The following is a 20600-nucleotide window of genomic DNA, read 5'->3' as shown; positions in this document are numbered from 1 at the left end:
AATGAACGTCATTAAAACTGTACGTTATGGAATTAACAATAAACAAAATATCTTATTAATAAAATATTTACATCAAAATAAATCGTGCATTTTTTAAACTTATTATGGCTAAAAATAATTTTTATATTTAAAAGGAATTTATATATTTAATTCCTTAAGATAAAACTTAAAACACTTTTTTTTTTTAACTAATTTTTAATAACAAAAAAAAAATTATGAAACAAACTGTTTCTTTAACAAAAAATCTATTATTTTACAATTGCGGTTAAATGCTTTTACTTACGACTTTATTTCTTCTGAACAAACGTCACGTTAACGATAATCAAAAGATAATTTAAATATTCTAAAAGATATAAGGTTTTTGCGTAGCGCAAAACTGCTGAAAGCGTAGGCAAATCGCCTTCTCGCAAGCAAAATGCGAGCTGCGTAGCGCTTCTTAACAAGGCCTGGCATATATATATATATATATATATATATATATATATATATATATATATATATATATATATAAATATATATATATATTTATTTATATATATGTATATACATATGTATTTATTTATATATATATATATATATATATATATATATATATATATATATATAGAACCCTTAGATGTTGTCCGAAAGTTTTTTCGATATTTTGTTGACAAAAAGTAAAAATTAAAATGCAAGACCGGAATTTTTTTTTTTTAATAATGATAGACTGCCTGCCCCAACCAAACCCTCAGTCGATGTAGCAGCACTCCCTTGCGGGTCAGGCTATTTGTCAGTCGATGTAGCAGCACTCCCTTGCGAGTCAGGCTATTTGTCAGTCGATGTAGCAGCACTCCCTTGCGAGTCAGGCTATTTGTCAGTCGATGTAGCAGCACTCCCTTGCGAGTCAGGCTATAAGATAGTCGATGTAGCAACACTCCGCGCATGATTTACAGTAAAAAAAATATTTTATTAAAAAAAATAAAAATAAAAACATTTTATTAAAAAAAATAAAAATAAAAACATTGTTTATATTGTTAAAAACATTCAAAATGTTATAAAAACATTCAGAATGTTTTTAAAAACATTCTGGTCAATTAAATTTGCATTTTTGTGGTTTTTTTAAAAAACGATTAATTTGTAATTAAATTAATGGTTTTTACTTTCGTCCAACACGGAAATGTTGGACGAAAGTCAAAAGTAATTAAAAGTGACGTATGTGTTGGCGTAAGAATCACTTTTTTCCTTCCGCTCTTCCTAAAGCCAACAAACTATAGAACTATATATATACATATGTATATATATAATATATATATATATATATATATATATATATATATATATATATATATATATATATATATATATATGTATGTATGTATGTATGTATATCAGATGTATATGTATAAACTATTGAAGAACCATTTAACAATACTACTTTATTTAAATAATAAGTAATAACACTTTTTTGTGTAACAGTTTAATAAATGTTTTCGAGTCTTTTCCGTAAGTGCACATTTCCAAACGCTCCTTTCGTAAGGAACTGCAAGTATTCTATCCAAATGATTTGTTTCGCAAGTTTCTTTTCGTAAATGGTTTTTACGAAATTATTATAATTTATATTTTTCGTATAATTTTTCGTATGGAAGGTATATAGAATATGCGCAAGTACAACTTCCGCAATAGCAACTTGAAATACGGAAGATAAAAATGCGAAATTTTTGTAAGTTTTTGTTTACGGCGAACAACCCTAGTTTGGACTCTCTAAGGTAAAGACAATACTGGATTATTTCTTTAACAGATGAAAACTGAGTAAATGATGTCTTCTTAGTTTTTTTAACTAAGAAAAAAACTTTGTCTCGAATTCTTGTTTTTCCACAAATCTTTGACATATTTTTTATTTTACTTTTTATTTTATGTAAATGAACTATAATAACATAAATTTAGATATCTTTTTAATTTCTAAAAAAATACTTCATTGAATATTAAGCAAGAACCAACAATATATTAAAACACTGCAAATTTAAAGTTATAAAATCAACATTTTACACATGTTAAAGTTTTGTTCAACTTTATTAAAATAGAAGAAGCTGAAAATTGAGTATGGTTAATACATTGGTACAATGAAATCACACTGCTGTCATAGAAACAGTGTATAGAAATAATGTGTGTAAAAAAATAATGAAAAACGCACACACACACACACATATATATATATATATATATATATATATATATATATATATATATATATATATATATATATATATATATATAGGTCAGCATCAGGTCGGCAGAAAAATTTGACACAAAGGGGTTACCATAAAACATAGAAGAGAGTTCTGCAATTTTTTGCTGCCTCAAAGACTTTGAGGTTGGCAGTTAGGTCAGCATTGCCAAATGACCCTAATTTCGAGGGTTGTGTGTGTGTGTGTGTGTGTGTGTGTGTGTGTGTGTGTGTGTGTGTGTGTGTGTGTGTGTGTGTGTGTGTGTGTGTGTGTGTGTGTGTGTACACACACACATATGTATGTATTATCATATGTATGTATTATAAATACCAAACATTTAAAGGTAAAGTATATGATATTGTATATGATACAAATTAAACAAATAACTGGTGATTTACAAGACACATTGGCATAATTGCTTTGAGCATGAAATCGTAAAGCTTTACATTAAAAATGCAAGAATCTATAACTGAGAAATAGCATGAGTAACTTTTCAGTTATAGATTTTTAATATAAATCTTTTTAATATAAATCTTTTATTAATAATGCCTTTTTAATATAAATCTTTTATTAATAATGTTGTTGTCATCCGCTTCCATTTCTTCATTATCTCCCAAATCTTAATAGTGAAGCACTAATACTAGCCTTTTGGAATTGCTATTTGATGGTCCAAATATTTTAAGGACAGATTTTAAATGTTAAGTTATGTTGCTTTTTGAATTGCCAGACCATTTTATTTTCCATTTACTATTTTTTTCAAAAAATAATTTTTTGCAGTGTTGACAGATTACAAGTTTATTATTAATTATACGCACATCTACATGATCTCATACATGATTTAGTTGCTTTAAATTTTTTTTTCAAAGGTGGAGATGTTTGCATTATTCATATTATTTAACATTATTTAATTCTTGTTTGTTGAATGACATATTAGAAGTGTATATTAGGAATAACATTATTTATTTATACAAATTTGTGTAAGCATTTGACACTTATTTACTGATGGACATCAATAAATAGCAATTAGTTACATAATTAATTAAATATTTTTAATTCATTCCTTCTTTTTCATTTATTGCTAATAGTTGTTAGAGTGTCTTTGAAAAAAGTTAGCAACAACACTTTTAAAATAGCAGCTTGAAGTTCACTTTGAGGAGAATCTTTTGCATTTTCTGCCATCACTAATATAAATATATTTATTTTTATATCTAAAAAATTTAGTTCTCTCTGATCATTTTCAACCTCTGACGTGTACTAAATATTGGAGTCTTATTGATTTAATAAAATAAGAAATTTATTATGTTTTTCAACTGATTCAAATCTGGCATGGTTATCATCAACATGATTCTATATGATTATCATCAACATGATCTATATGATTTTGGTTATCATCAACATAATTATCATCAACATGGTTATCATCAACACGATTCTATATGTTGATGATCAACATGATCTATATGATTTTGGTGAAAAATTGTTGATTTCCACAATATGTAGAGCTCTTGTTTCCAACTTTTGTAAGAATGCTTCTGCAATAACAACCATCAGTGATAATCCAATTGGATTTAAGTTAGGTATGGTTCTAATTTAGTTTATAAACAAAAAATAGCATTGACTAAGACATAGTTCTATTAATAGGTGGATGTCAGTAAGTGTTAATTTGGTTCTTGTTTTAAGATTAGTTATATCATTGTTTAAATAATCAATTATCACGGGTATAGCTTTATCAACTGGTATTGATGTATACAAAGCTATAATACCATACGACACTTGAATTTCATCTGGACTGATACACCAGGATTTTGCTTCATTGACAAATGATGTAGAATTCAACAAGCGTGTTTTATTTTTGTTTAGGGTAGCCTGAATAATTTTAACAAGATACTCTGAGGTTCCATACAGAGGAGTGTGGATGGTAGTAACTACTGGTCGCATTGGATAATTTTTTTCGTCTTGCCTTTATAACGCCGTAAAGTCATAGGGGAATACAATCATTTGGATATAATTGGAAATAATACAATCATTTGGATATAATTGCAGAATTTTGCCACTGACGCAATAATATATGTAAGATGGCTGTCATGACCATCCATAAATAGTGCTATATACACATTTTTTCCATGTTGACTAATTTTATAAAGAAATTATTTAAATAACACAAATAAAATTTAGGCTATCTATATTATTGAAAGGGTAATAAACTAAAATTTATGCTAAAAAAGTCTTACTAGCTTGATAAACCAATTTTCAAAGACATAGACTTACCTTGATAAACCAATTTTCAAAGACATATGCTTCCATTCACCCTGACTCAGATACACAATATTGGGTGTCATTAGGACCCCAAATACACCAAGTGTTGTGAAATTTATTGCTTTTATAAACTACAAAAGGTGCCATAAAAAAAACCAGCAGCATTTCCACATATTAATACAAAGAACATAGTTTTGCCACAAAAAGTACTTAAGTTTAGAGTGGATAAACGCTGAGTTTAAAAAATGCTGCGTTTATTTCCTTCACTGGTAGAAAATCGGGTCTCATCCATATTATATATTACATTGGTCATGATTATTATGTAAATTGTATTTATCATAAATTGTATTTATCATAAAGAAACCACAATCATTATGCTAAAACATAAATAAGGTTTAGTTTACTTAAAATTACTTACTAATTTACTTATAACTTATTTAATAAATGCTACTTAAACTGTTAGTATGAATACTTTCAGTGTCAGCATGTTAGTATAATTCCTTTTGGTGGGCAAGCATGATTACAGAGATATTACTACAAATGATATCCAAATTAAGTTTATGAACCATGATGGTTGCCATCTTTTGGTGTAGTTAAGGCAATTTTAAAATATTATAGCGTCTGTATGATATTTTGTTGACTATGACATAATTCACTTAAACGATCAGGTCTGTGAATTATAAAAAGACAAAAAAAAATTAAATTATAAACCTTGCGGTATCATAAAATATAAATGTTTATAGCGAAAAAAACCAGACCGAAGATTTTTTTTTTTAAATCTTCTTAAAATTACAATTGCTTGTTCAAATTTGAATAAGATTTTAAATAAATATGTTGTTTAGGTAAAATGAACATCATAGTTTAAAATGATCGGTTCTGATTGTTCATTTGCAATTTTTCTTAAATATAAGCTCTTTTTTAGTCAAAATTCCAGTATTTTTGTGAAAATCGATAGAAATATTGTGTTTTGACAACTATATATAGTTAATATATGTCAGAACCAATTAGAACTAGGATCTATAATAAATTAAGGCACTTTTTAAAAAGATTTTAACTAAATTCATGTTAATGCCGATGAGCGGAAGTGACCTAAAGACTACAAAATGGTGTTCTTTAGATTCACTATTACAGGTAGTAAAAAAAAGTTAAAAAAAAAAGTTTCTTTAAATATTAAAAAAATCAAGAGCAAAAAAAAAAAATAACATCTAAAGTTCTCTCTAAAGTTTAGACATAATGTTTATTCAAATTCTTTCATTTGAAATCAGCATGATTCAAATTCTTTCATTTGAAATCATGCTGATTTCAAATGAAAGAATTTGAATAAACATTATGTTTAAACAAGAACTTTAGATGTTATATTTTTTTTTTTTTTATATCATCGTATTTCATCGCAATAATTAGGCTCTCATGACTTCTGGAGAATCTTTAACAGTATCAATAATAAGTGCAAATCTGTTATTTGTATGGTTCAGACTTTGTCACCTCACATAAAGACAAAGGTGAATTGTTTGGAAAGAACTTTTCATTAATATCATCTCTTGATTTTATTAGTTCTGTTCTAACTGGTATAGCCATCAAACAGGTTGATCCATTGCTTGACATTCGTATCACTCCAGCTTCTGTATCTAAACTAATTTCCTTCTTTGGTTAGGACAACATACCTGTTATAGCCTTGCAGAAATGTTATCCGGAGCTGTCGTCTATACTTTCAAAACTATTTAACAAGTGCTTATCGAGTCTTGTTTTCGAGCCTACTGGAAAGCGGCATCTGTTATCCCTATTTTCAAAAATTCTAGAGAGCGATCTGATTTGTCTAGCTATCGTCCCATTTGTCTTCTTCCTATAATAAACAAGGTTTTTGAATCTTTAATTAACAAACACTTAATCTCTCATCTTATAACTTTCTTTCTGATCATCAATATGGATTTTGATCTTCTTGTTCTACAGCTGATTTGCTAACAGTAATAACCAATAGATTTTATTGTGCATTAGATAAAGATGGAGAGGCTAAGGCTATCACTCTTGATATTTCTAAAGCTTTTGATAAAGTTTGGCATGCTGGTCTTTTTTATAAGCTTTCTTATATATATATATATATATATATATATATATATATATATATATATATATATATTTCATATATATATATATATATATATATATATATATATATATATATATATATATATATATATATTGTTATATATGTATGTTATATATGGTATATATATATATATATATATATATATATATATATATATATATATATATATATATATATATATATATATACATACATATATATGGAGCTGGCTTTGAAACAGGGACCTTAGGTTCTGAAGCCTGATCTAACCACTACATCATGGCTGCTTCTGCCATCTTCTGGTCTTGTTTTTAAGCTTTGCAATTTCTTAACCAACCTTGTGATTGCATATTGACTTGTTGCTCTTATATTTTATATTGACTAGTTGCTCTTTTTATATGTTGTAGCAATTCTCCGTCATTTTGAGAGTATATCAGGGGATTCTTTAAAAGAAAATAAACGACTCAACTTAATAAAATATTTTTCTTTTAGATTTTCTACAAGATATTGTTTATTAATGCTAAAGCTACGCTCAATGGAAGATTTGCCATGTGAAAACACAAAAATGATTTTAAAAACATTCCAAACAATTTGGTAAATTTATTCACCCCAATAAAATCAGAGAAGAATTTATCAAGACTATCAACATTTTTCCAATTTGAGTCAACTATTTAAAAAAACTTTTGATATTGATTTTTTGCTAGTTCTGGAGAACTTGGCAACAAACAACCAAATTAAACTATATTTTGCAATAGAATTTAAAAATTAATAATACAAGTATTTTTTTTAATTTAAAATAAAAATTGGGTTAACAGATACTGCAGCCCGCATCATGGACTTCAAGGAGACTGCTCAAGTTGGTGCGCCAACAAATCAGCAAAAAACTCTCTGATTAATTTTATCAGTTAAATTTATTTGAAGCTGCTGGTAAAGATTGTTACATTTACTTAAAAAATCTTTTAGCATGATCTGCCTGAAAAAGTCATCAACTATATTATCAAGTATAATAGCCTTTGGTTTGTCTGTTTGAAGGCTCAAAAACTTTTGCTTTTTTTAAGACTACTGAAATATACCTGTAATATACCTATTGTAATATACCTATAAATGTATCCATTAAAGAGTTGTTAAGCCCTTTTAGCACAATTTCACATCACCTGCGAACAAATCTGCATTGGATAATCAAGTGGTCCAGTGATGTTTATAATGAACAAAACAATACAAAATGTATGTAAACCCCATTAAATGATCTGTAACTTATGTCAAACGTAAGTTGTAACTTACATTTGGATAATTTACATTTATAGCAGTTGTAACTTTTCTTGGTTAAAGTTTGTTTTTTTTATTTTTATTTTTTTCAGTTAAAAAACATATTTTAGACATTTAAAAACATGTGTAAAAACTTGAGAGTTTTATTAGTTTTTATGTACAAGGGCTTATAAAAGGTTTGTCACAAAATCATTTTTCATTTTGGCCTTCAGAGTCTACAAGCTCCAAAAGAACAAAAATTTAGTATAAAAGAACTTATTAATGTGAAATCTACACTCCTTATATGAAATGGCAGCCAGGGACACTGGACTAAGAAAAGATAGGTTCCATGTTCTATTAAAGTTGGTGAATTAAAATTATTATGTATACATGGTAAAAGTTACGTAGATAAACGTGATGAAAGTCATGCATTCATTTATGGTTTTTTTAATGACTATTGTAGTTTTATAATTATCATGGGAATTATAACTTTGTATTTATATACGATTTTATGTAATAGAAAAGAAGGTTGAAAAACGATCAGATAGTTGTTTTTAATATATATATATATATATATATATATATATATATATATATATATATATATATATATATATATATATATATATATATATATATATATATATATATATATATATATATATATATATATATAAACGAATACAAAAATGCAACAAGTTATTTCAGCTATTATGCCACCAGTATTTGATGGCAACCATCAACCGTTTATCCGTCAACTGCAAACATATATTGCAGCAATGGACATTGACGAAGTGAAGAGAAAAACGATAGCATTAACATGTTTGCCACCACAGATTTACTCTACATTAGAAGATCTATGCTTGCCGGCATACCCAGAAGACGATTCAGTGACTTACGAAGAGATCGAGAAAAGCATTATGAAGCTTTTTAAACCAAAGTAATTGTTAATACTACGCTTTGAATTTGCAACAATTAAAAAAGCAAGTAACGAGAGTGTGATAGAATTTTCACAACGGATTGCAAGAGCTGCTGAAGGATGCAAATTTACAGATAGAGATGACAGGATGCACAACCAATTTATCACTGACTTTAACGATGGAGCTACGATCAAACAGCCATTACTGGAACCTGAAGAACTTACATTTGCAAAGGCTGTTGAGGTTGCTGTTACTTTGGAACAAGTGACTCAAGAAGCCCGACAGTTGGATGGTTTCGATAATGTGATGGTTGCAGCAACATCGCTACTTCCCCAAACAACTGGTTTTGCTGGAACAAATAAAATAACATGTTTTAATTGTGGGAAATTTGGACATTATGCACGGGACTGCGAGGTAAAACGAAAAGAACGAAATAAACGAAGAGAACGAAATAAACACGGCAAAACGTGGTGCAAAATATATAAGAAGTAAAGAAAACGAAATAAACGAAAAGAACGAAATAAAGGAAAAGAACAAAATAAACAAAAAGAACAAAATAAACGAAGAGAACGAAATAAACGAAATAAACAAAGAGAAAGAAATAAGCAAAAACAACGAAATAAAACATCAGGATTTTACGGCAAAGTTCGGCAGAAAAAAGTGGACGGCATCATGGAACTGGAAAAAAGAGCCTGCAATTAATAATACAATCCGCGAATACAAGATGAGCGAAGAGCTTAAGAACATAGTTACCGAAAAGAAATAAATAAATGGATCAACTCTGGCATTCTTGTGCCGTATAACGAGCAAGCATTGAGACCACCTAAAGTATTGATACCGCTCATGTGTGTTGTGCAAGAAAATAAAGGTAGAAAGATACGCCCAGTGGGAGACTTCCGAGCTCTCAACGAATTTGTAAATTGTCACACAGCAAATGCCAACGTTTGTCAAGAAACACTGCGTCGTTGGAGGAAAATAGAAAGTGCAAAAATTCTTGATCTTAAGAAAGCCTACCTTCAAATTCACATTGACAAAAAACTGTGGCTGTATCAAACTGTGATTATAAATGGGGAACGGTATTGTTTCACCAGAATGTGTTTTGGCATCAATGTGGCTCCAACAATAATGACTACAATTCTTCGTCACGTGCTCAATATGAATTCTATTGTGAAGAAAGCATGTGATAATTACATTGATGATATATTTGTCAATGAAAATGTAGAAACAGCTGAAAATGTAGCGAAGCATCTTGAGAAATTTAGGTTGCAGTGTAAACCTCCAGAAGACCTAGAAAAAGGACGTGTTTTAGGTTTGAGAGTCAAATGAAATAAAAATGGGGAACTGATTTGGAAGCGGGACAATGTAGTGCTATTCGAATCTTCAAATGCAGTCACACGATCACAGCCTTTTAGCAATTTAGGTAAACTTATTGGACATTACCCGGTGGCAGGAAGTTTGCGTTTACAAGCTTCATACATCAAACAATTAGCAGGAAATATTCCATGGAATGAGTATGTTTCTGAAGATTGCAAAGAAAAAATGAATGAGTTGCTTCACCGTTTGGAAAAAGAGGACTCGGTTGGTGGGAAATGGCTGGTATCAGTGAATGGAAAAGCTGAGCTTTACTGTGATGCATCATCCATAGGCCTGGGTGTAGTTCTTCTAATTGGAGGAGTAGTTATTGAAGATGCAGCATGGCTACGACCCATGAGTGATACGCACCATATTAATATAAGTGAACTAGATTCGATACTTCGAGAGTTAAATTTAGCCAGTAAATGGGATATAAAAGAACTCACAGTATACAGCGATAGCAAGAGCACCGTGGGATGGTTAAACGCAGTTGTAAAAGAAGAATATCGCGTGAAGACTCAGGGAATTTCTCAATTGTTAGTACAACGACGGCTGAATACGATAAAGGAAATAGCAAAAGATATTAAGATTATTGTACAATGGATTCCATCTGAGCTAAATCTGGCCGATCGACTTTCACAAATCCCTCAAAAATGGTGCAGAACAGTGTGTGCAACCGGATTAATCCAACAGAAAGACATATGGAAAGTTCACTCAATTGGTCATTTTGGTGTCGATCGAACATTGCAACTTTGTTTACGAAAAAACCAGAATGTATCACATAAGGAGGTGTCAACAGTAATTGCAAGTTGTAACCAGTGCAACTCCATCGATCCTTATTCCGTAAAATGGAAGCATGGTCAGCTGAGTGTAAAGCAGAATTAGAATCGGGTTGCCCTCAATGTAACGCATGTAGGTGCAGGACTATACTTATCAATGATTGACTGCCGCCCATCACAGTATACAGTGTGGCGTAAACTGCTAACCAAAACAGCAGCTGAAATTATTGGAAAGCTAGAAGAAACATTTTCCTTATTTGGACCGCCAGTTTGCCTTCTAATGGACAATGAATTTTGTTCACACACGCTAACAAGGTTTGCTGACGAATGGGACGTTGATTTAGAATATCGAGCATCTCATCGAGCTCAACGCAATGTTATTGTTGAACGCATACATAGAACAATTAAAAAAACAGTGGCCCGCTCACGTTGCTCAATCGCTCTGGCAGTATTACTGTACAATGAGACGATATCATCAAACTGTAGTAAAAGTCCATCGCAGCAATTTAAGCAAAAACCAACATCGTTTATTCCAGGTGTCGATACACGTAAGAAAGCCGAAAAATATGAAGTAGACAACATATTCAAGGAAGGTGACAATGTTTGGGTAAAACCAGCTCAAGAGACAAAATGTGATCAGTCTTGGATACCTGGTATCGTACGGAAGCAAAATACCTGGTCGTTTGACGTCGAAACCGCAAATAGGGTATTCCCACGACATATTTGACACTTGCGTCGCCATATTCCAGACTCTCATAATAAAAATGACTCATTAAACGATGGTCTTGATATACCAAAAGATGAAGTTGGTGACGGTAAAGGAAGATATAACGAGGATGCCGTTCAAGTTCGAAATGAGTCTCATGAATGCAATGAACAAACAACACGCTCCGGACGAATAATAAGAGCCCCACAACGATTAGACTTATGAGTTAATTCACCAAGAGGGCATGTTCTATTAAAGTTGGTCAATTAAAATTATTACGTATACGTGGTAAAAGTTACGTAGATAAACGTGATGAAAGTCACACATTTATTTATGGTTTTTTTAATGACTATTGTAGTTATATAATTATCATGGGAATTATAACTTTGTATTTATATACGATTTTATGTAATAGAAGAGAAGGTTGAAAAACTATCAGATAGTTGTTTTTAATATATATATATATATATATATATATATATATATATATATATATATATATATATATATATATATATATATATATATATATATATATATTAGGGTGCATCCAAAGCCCCATACATTCAAAAATTGATCTGTCCCTATTCTTAAAACTTTCTATTGGTTCTCACAAGACACCCTGTTAAATTTTTTCAAAATTGAATGAGATTTAGGGGGGCCACCTCAAGTCTAAAACTTGCAACAAGACCCTAAACAGAAGGAAAAAAAGTTTTTCAAAAGTATGACATGTTGTGTCTCAAAAGAAGCAAAAATTTATAAAAATTTCAAAAATAACAAAATTTTACATAAGAATTATTATTCTAAGTTTTATTGCATAAAAATTATTATTTTTTAACAAAAAATTAAAAAGAACCTTTTTTTTCATGTTTTTGTCAAAAAAAAATTTCAAGGTATTTTTAACAAAAAAATGATAACTATTTTTGAAATTTTTAAAACAAGTCAAAAAAAGAAACAAGTCTCAAAAAAATGTCCCAGAAGAATTGAAAGTACATTTTTTTAGTATACCAGCTGTAATAATGAATTAGGGAGACGAAACAAGAGAGCTGAGTATGGAAAGGCAATAACTGTGGAAACTGCTGTAAATAGAAAAGATATACAGACCGAAGAAGCTTGGGACAAAACTATAGTCTGTTCAAAACATTTCGTAGATAGTATAAATCCTGTAACTGATAAAATTGTTATAATTCTTTTAAATATTAGTTATTTAAATTAGGCCTATATTAGGCTATTTACTATCCGCTTCTTAGTAAGAGTAAGAAAAGCAAAAGGCCTAGGGCCCAATAGAGGCCTATGCCGATATTGTATTCCATCATTGTTGCTTAGGTGTCAAAGCCTGTCTTCATTTAAGAAACAGCCCCTCATGGTTGCCTACACTTCATCTTGGCTATGATACTATTTTGCCTTCACCTGTAAGTCAAAGAAAAGATATTTAAGACTGACTGCCCGAAAGAAAAAGTTTGCTGATAAATTGTCCACTTCTACTGCTTGTAAAAGAGTAAAAACTAAAGAATTAGGTGAAAATGTTTCAGATGTTAATGTAGAAGTTTATATGGGATAAAATTATGTAAAAAATAATCATCTAGTCAATTTTTATACAGATTTGCAAAAATTGGCAGTTTTTGATTTTGTATTCAGGGATTACATCAGTCCACATATGACAGATTCAACAAAATCCCTAACAAAAGAACAAGAATTTCTATTATGTCCAATTGAAATTAAAATGGATTACCAATTCTAAGACATTGCAAATCATTTAGAAGTATAAGAAGCAACAGTACACAGAAGCTTGTAGGAACTTTAGGCATACTTATTGCAAGGTTGTCATTTTTAATTAAATGGCCTGGAAGAGAAGAACTTAGGCAAACAATCCCAATGTGCTTTAAAGAGTTTGACGACAAAGTTGTTGTTATTGTGGACTGTTTTGAGGTTGCTGCGAAGAAACCTTCTGGAGCTGCAAATCAGTTTCACATTTACTCGCAATATAAACATAACCAGACATTGAATTTTTATGATAGGTATCACACCCCAAGGCACCATTAGTTTCATTTCAGAAGGTTGGGATGGACAATATCTGACAAACATATTATTGAAGAAAGTTTGGTCTGCCTAATAATTTGTTGCCGAAAGATATTGTGATGGCAGATAGAGGATTTAAAATAAATGACAAAGCCCAGTTTTACAGAACTAAGTTTGCCATTCCAGATTTTACTTGAAAAAAACAACTTCATCCAATAAAAGTAGAAAATACTAGAAAGATTGCCTCTGTTAGAATACATGTAGAGTGAATAATTGGTCTCGTAAAAAGAAAGTTAGCCACATTATAATCTACCATTTCATTGGAATTCTTCAAAAAAAGAAGACTGACCAGGAATCCACTATTGATAAAATAGTGAAAGTGTGTTGCTGTTTGGTGAATTTACATCCTTCAATAATACCATTTGATTAATTAGCATACAAAAAATTTCAAACACAATCTTATTACGTATTCATTTTTATTTATGTACACAAGTTATTCATTTTTATGTAAACAAAATTTTTTTAAAAATTTTACAATAAAATGAATATAGTGTAAACCCTGTATAAAGTAAAAATAAAATTATGTTTTAAATTCATAACTTCTGTCATTTTTAATATTATTATAATAAATAAAGGAAATTTAATTTTTTTAAACTAAATTTATCAATAAAATATTTGTTATAACATGTCAGTACTAGTTTTTTGTTTCTTAATTTGTTATTATAATGTCCTTGTGTATTCAAACATTTTTTTTTCACTGTGATTTGTTTATAGTCATTAAGGGATAAACATGACCACTGTGAGTCTGCGTATCACATGAGTGAAAACAATTAATTAATCTAAAAATATGTGTAGCATTACACAAAAAAACATTGGTTTTATTGACTCTATTTTGTTGTCTCAATTTCTGTCAAAGATACAATATGAAATATTGTTAACTTTCTAAATATCTTAAAGTGCCTACCACATTAATCCATGATTTTAAAGATGTCTTTTGTCCCTTTTCATAAAATTTTATCACAAAAGATTTAAAGAAAGATGTTTTGATTAAAAAACAATTAATCACTAAACTTTTGATAGCACCATAAAAGTAAAATATAACTATTCTATTGGTTGTTAATCTGGTCAGATGATAAGTTAAAAAATAGCATGTCTTTCTTTTGTTTTGAATAAATAAATAAAGATAAATTTTTTCAACATGGTAACTTTACAAACTCATTCACAATGAATGCAAGACCCCTGTTCCATTCAGAGGTGCACTGATATACAATTGAGTGCTTCACACACTCCAAAATTTTATAAGGAGGATTATTAAGCTTTTTAATATTGATATTTCTAGTTAAATATGTATATATAAATCGAGTTTCAGTAAAAAAAGTCCGTTATAGAAAAAGGAAAATATTCATTAAGTGAATAAAATAAACCTTTCAGATCCAACTTTATATATATACGAATAATAAAGAATGATATGACTTATTATAATATGTAAGATATTCGTACCATCGGCAAATTGATGAACTGATGAAAAGTGATCAAAGAACATAAAACAATTCGGAATTACAAAAACCTTGTTTTGAAGCAAAAGTATTGAAAAAATTAGTACCCTACTTTGTGGTAGTCCCCAGTTTCAAGAGGTGATTTAAAAAGCTATGTATATCATTAGTAATATTTATTGGTTTAAAGTAAATTTGACAAAATAACAGTAAAAAATAATTTACCATTCTTGCCACTTTGTAATTTCTTCATCAATTATTGATCTCAAGCTTTTCGGACAAAGTCCTAGAGAATTTCCACATAAGTAAATGCATTCATCTTCACCATTAATAATGTTTAAATCGACTAAGTTTGAGAAAAAAAAAAGATTGTCTGCTATATTTATTATTTATAGAAAACTGATTGTAATAGGAAATTGTTCAAGTTTTGGATATATTATGATAATACAAATAAATTTTACTATTAAAAATTGAATTTTTACATTTTGACAATTTTAAAATTTAAACTTTCAGATTCAATATTACACATGAATAATTTTACCTCCGTGCAGTGTTTTGTTTTTGGGATAATGGAATTCTTGTCTGATGTATTTTAACTCATCAATATTTTGAAGATATTCAGCAAACTGTTGCGTTTCAATTTGAAATCCACTTTCCTGAGACATTTTGCGAAAATACTCTTGAGTTAGTAAGTAATCGTTCGCAGACATTTTTGGAACGTAATAACTGTCAAGTTTTGTTTTTAACAACTTTAGCGAAAAAGAAATTTTAACAATATTTTTATATGAAAGTATTTTAATAGTGCGAAAGTTTATAAACAAAAAACTTTAATTTGGTTGTAATTTGCGTCAAAGTTTGACGCAACTGTGACGCAACTGTAACACAAGTGTGACGCAACTGTGCCGATTTATTATATCGGCATTATTGTTATTGTGCCGATTTATTATATCGGCATTATTATTATTGTGCCGATTTATTATATCTGCATTAGCACGACGCATCGAGGTAATTTGATTTGATTACGGAATGCAGACATTTATTAACATAATTCTCAAGTTGTAGGAATATTTCATTAACTACCGTTTGTATAATAATAAAGATAGTCATGATAGCAATAGCCATTAGGGTGTTTCATATTTTATCAATTTTTGAAATTAAACGGTAGTGGTGTAGTGGTAAAGCGCTCGCTTCATAAGCGAGAGGTTTTGAGTTCGATTCCCACCACGTCCCTGGTAGTACCGCGCTCAACTTGTTTCTCCGCGCAGCGACCTTGTTCGTCGAGGTTCGTGTTTCGGAGTTATAGAGTTGAGAGAGGGTTATAACCATTATTAAGTAGCCTCCTCATCTGGAGTGGCCTTCTTGGCCTTGAGGAGGTGAATAACAAAAAAAAAAACAAAAAAAAAACTTGCGAGTCGATTTATAAATTGACCATTTATATGGAAATAAGTTTGAGCAAATATATATATATATATATATATATATATATATATATATATATATATATATATATATATATATATATATATATATATATATATATATAATTCTTAGGGTCCCCGCCAGTTCGATTTTGGGCAAAATGTTGGGTGTTTTAAACGCCTGGCGGGAGACCTTAAAATTTAGATATAAAACTTTTTATTCGTTTAAAATTAAAAAAAAAAAGAAATAGTGTAGCAAAAATGAATTTAACGAATAGTGTCGAAAATAGAAAAAGGAATAATGTCGCAAAGGATTTTAATAAATAGTGTCGAAAACAAAAAAACGGAATAGTGTCGCAAATGAATCTAAGGAATAGTAATTACTATTTGCGACACTATTTTCTTTTTACTATTTGTGATACTATTCCGTTTTTATTATTTGCAACACTATTCCTTTTTTATTTTTTTGACACTTCCGATTTTATTATTTGCGACACTATTCCTTTTATTATTTGTGACACTATTCCTTTTTTTCATTTTTGACACTATCCTGATTTTAGTGTTTGCGACATTATTCTTTTTACTATTTGCGACACTATTCCGTTTTTTTGTTTTCGACATTATTCATTAAATTCTTTTGCGACACTATTTCTTCTTTTTTTTGTGACATAAGGCCTTTTTAATAAATTCGACATTATTCCGAAATTCATTTTTCGACATTATTCCTGTAATTTTAGGTGTTATAAATAAGGTGTAATAAAATAGTTTAGGTTTTTAATAAATTCGACATTATTCCATAATTTTTTCAACATGCTCCGTTTATGTGAATAATACTTAAGCCAACATATATTATTTAAAAAAATTTAAAATCTTATAGGATAAATTTTAAGGTCCCCGCCAGGGGTTTAAAACACCCAACATTTTTGCCCAAAATCGAACTGGCGGGGATTCTAAATGTTCTATATATATATATTTTGTTCAAACTTATTTTCATATAAATGCTCAATTTATAAATCGATTTGCGAGTTCAATTTCAAAAATTGATAAAATATGAAGCACCCTAATCGCCATATCCAAGATGTCGTTCGATGTTGACACGCTGGCGTATTTTTTGTATCTGTTAAATGCAAAAAATAATTAATTAAAAAGCAATGTTCTTTTTATTTGGCTTGTCAATGATATAAAAGTATTTGTATTAATATATTATTGGCAGCAAATTAAATAAAAACAAAATGCTATTTAATTAAGTGATAATGCATTAGTTGCATTTAAAATTGCAATATATGTGCATTAGAAACTGCGTTAATTAAATTTAAAAAATAACTTGATTGTAAAACAAACAGTTAAATTTTCGATCACTTTAATTAGCTGGGCTAAATAAGCTTTATTAGTTTGGCAGCACACAAGCAAAATTTAAAACTTTTGAGACCAATACTAGTCTGCAAGTATTTTTTTATAGACAGTTGTTGCATACAGCTATTCACGAAAGTTTAAATAATTACAGAATTTTAAGATCTAATCTTCGATTTTTCTTGAATAAAAATCTAAAGGAAATAGATATCAAAATAATTTTTTTTTCCAATTTGGTAAATAGGTTATTTGTTAATAGAATAAAAAAAAGTAGGCTTCGACTAATCATCGTTTACTCAGAAATTTAATTAAAAGATGATACAAATTAAGAGGTGTCACAAAAGTTTAAACGATTTTATTTAGGATCAATTATTTGCTAATTAATTGATAAATACGTTGCGAAAATTTTTTTTGGTTTTAAATAAAGTTTAAATGAGCAGTCTACAATCAAAAAATTCATCACAACATCATCAGGCAGGTTTTAATTCATTAAAAATCAACTTGAAATATTGTAAATTTCAAATTAATTTCAATTGCGTGCAAATGGGTTGAAAATCAGTTTCCAGCAAGATCAAGTGACAAGTTATTGGTATGACGAGGAGAAAAAATCACACAAACGTTCAAATAGGCAAAATACTTCAAGTTTCTGAATATTGAGTTCGAAAAACCATCAAAACCTGGGAACTTAAGGTGGTAAGCTGGTAAAAAAACATGAAAAGTTAGGATTTTTTTTTTTAACTGTTTTGTATTCAAAATTTATCATAGATTTCAAAAATATATATTGTCATAGTATTTTTTTTATTTTTTGTTTAAAAAAACAAGGTTTTTTTAGGGTATGGTTAAAATTTTGTTTTAAAATTTTTAAAATATTTTTTTCATCTATTGAAAAATATAATATTCGGTACTCCCATTACATTGGCGATGGCGATACTGAATCCTTTAAAAAAGTTAAAGAATCAAAGCCATATTGTGAAGATTTGGAACCTATAAAATCTGAATGTGTTGGCCATGTTCAAAAGAGACTTGGCACACGGCTCCGCAAACTTCGTGTTAGCATGAAAGGTAAAACCTTATCAGATGGCAAAGGACTTTGCGGGAAGGGAAGATTAACTGATAATATTGTTAACAAAATGCAGAACTATTTTGGCATGGCTATTCGCTTAAACTCTCTTTCAAGTTGGAATGGTAACAAAAGTACTGCTTTGTATATGATGAAAAAAAGGAGTACTGGCAGTATTGTGGCACTGTACAGGTATTAAAGATCCTGGAGTTCGTCACCAGTTTTGTCCCCGCTACTAATGATAGTTGGTGTAATTACTGGAAAAATATCAAGTGGTAAAAACCATCAGTTAATTTACCAATTGCAGTGAAAACTGCAATCTATCCAATTTTTAAGGATTTACGTAGTGATGATCTTTTGAGTCGCTCTTTAGATGGATCCACTCAAAACCCAAATGAGGCTTTGAATCAAATTGTGTGGAAAAGATGTCCAAAAGATACTTTTGTTTCAAAAACCACTGTAGAAATTGGAGTTGCATCTGCAATAATAAGTTTTAATGATGGTATATCTGGACTTGTACGACTTTTTGATAAAATGAAATTGTCTTTTGGAACAAAAACAATTATAGGTTCAATCAAAAAAGACACACTTTGGATTCAAAATATAAATAAAAAATCAACCAAAAAGAGTATGGAAAGAATAAAATTGATTAGAGCAAAGAGAAAAGGATATTTGGACAAAGAAAAAGAACTTGAAGGAGAGGAATCATACCAACTTGGAAATTTTTGAGATTTTTTTTTTTATGTATTGTTTTCTTGGTTTTTTAAAATCTTGTTTTAGTTTAACGAAAACATAGATTTTGGTAGATCTATTTGAGCTTTCATCTTGAAATTTTCAACACTTGTTTAAATTATAGAGCACTAGTGCCTAAAGCAGAATAAACCTATATACTCAAGTACTTAATGAGAAACCAGTCACTGAGCATTGAACTATTTATCTAAAAAATTCAAAATTAAAAGAATCTTCGCCATTTTGAAACGGTTGATCAATTTTTAAAAATTTTGCTTTAAGTACTAGATAATTATATATTCTTTTATTGTAGCAAATTTCACACTGATACTAGTTATAGATCTCTTATTACCCATGTTTTGCTTTTTAGCTTATTTTTAAAATTTTTGCTGACTCATCAAAAAATAATTAATTTTTTGAAATTTTTTTTTTTTGTAATATTTATTTTTATGATGACTGTTGTGTGTGTTAATTTTAGTTTCAAACAATAAATATTAAACATTCTAGTTTTTTTACCAGCTTACCACCTTAACAAGGACGTCTCCGACATACCGCGTACTGGGAGACCATCCAAACTCAGCAACCGTGAAAAAAGTGGTATATACAGAATGAGCAGAGAAAATCCCAGCTACGAAAAGCTAGCACAAATCTTTAATGAGTCAAAAAATAATCTAAAAGTTAGCAGAGAGCTTGTGAGACGAACATCGTTGGACAAAGGTATTGGAATGTACATAGCTGCTAGAAAACCTATTCTTTCAATCACGGATAAACGTAAACGACGAGTGTGGTCTAAAAAAAGGCTGGACTGGTCTGTAGAACAGTGGCCAAAAGTTGTTTAGGGTGATGAAGCTAATTTTCAAGTTGTAAACCGCAAAGAAAGAATCTATCTCAAAAGATTTGCAACAGAGAAATACTCAGACAGGTTTTCGCAACATCGTTGACAAGGCAGTGGAGGTTCGTTTGGTATCTGGGAATGTCTTTCTCA

General features: G+C 29.4%; 1 protein-coding gene across 2 annotated transcripts in view; it reads right to left on the bottom strand.

The window, feature by feature from the left end:
• The window catches only part of LOC100203420 (kynureninase), a 59398-nt gene extending 43526 nt beyond the window's left edge, over nt 1-15872 (bottom strand). For both annotated transcript variants that reach the window (XM_065795528.1, XM_065795529.1), the window contains exons 1-2: nt 15600-15872; nt 15284-15404 (exon numbers count right to left, since the gene is read on the bottom strand). In XM_065795528.1, coding sequence (XP_065651600.1) covers nt 15284-15404; nt 15600-15768 — 290 coding nt within the window. In that variant the 5' untranslated portion in view covers nt 15769-15872. The remainder of the gene's footprint in view (nt 1-15283; nt 15405-15599) is intronic.
• Nucleotides 15873-20600: the final 4728 nt, after the last annotated feature.

This window comes from Hydra vulgaris, chromosome 04, assembly GCF_038396675.1.
Source record: "Hydra vulgaris chromosome 04, alternate assembly HydraT2T_AEP".
Classification (NCBI taxonomy): Eukaryota; Metazoa; Cnidaria; class Hydrozoa; order Anthoathecata; family Hydridae; genus Hydra; species Hydra vulgaris.
This window is presented reverse-complemented; position numbering and strand designations above follow the sequence as displayed.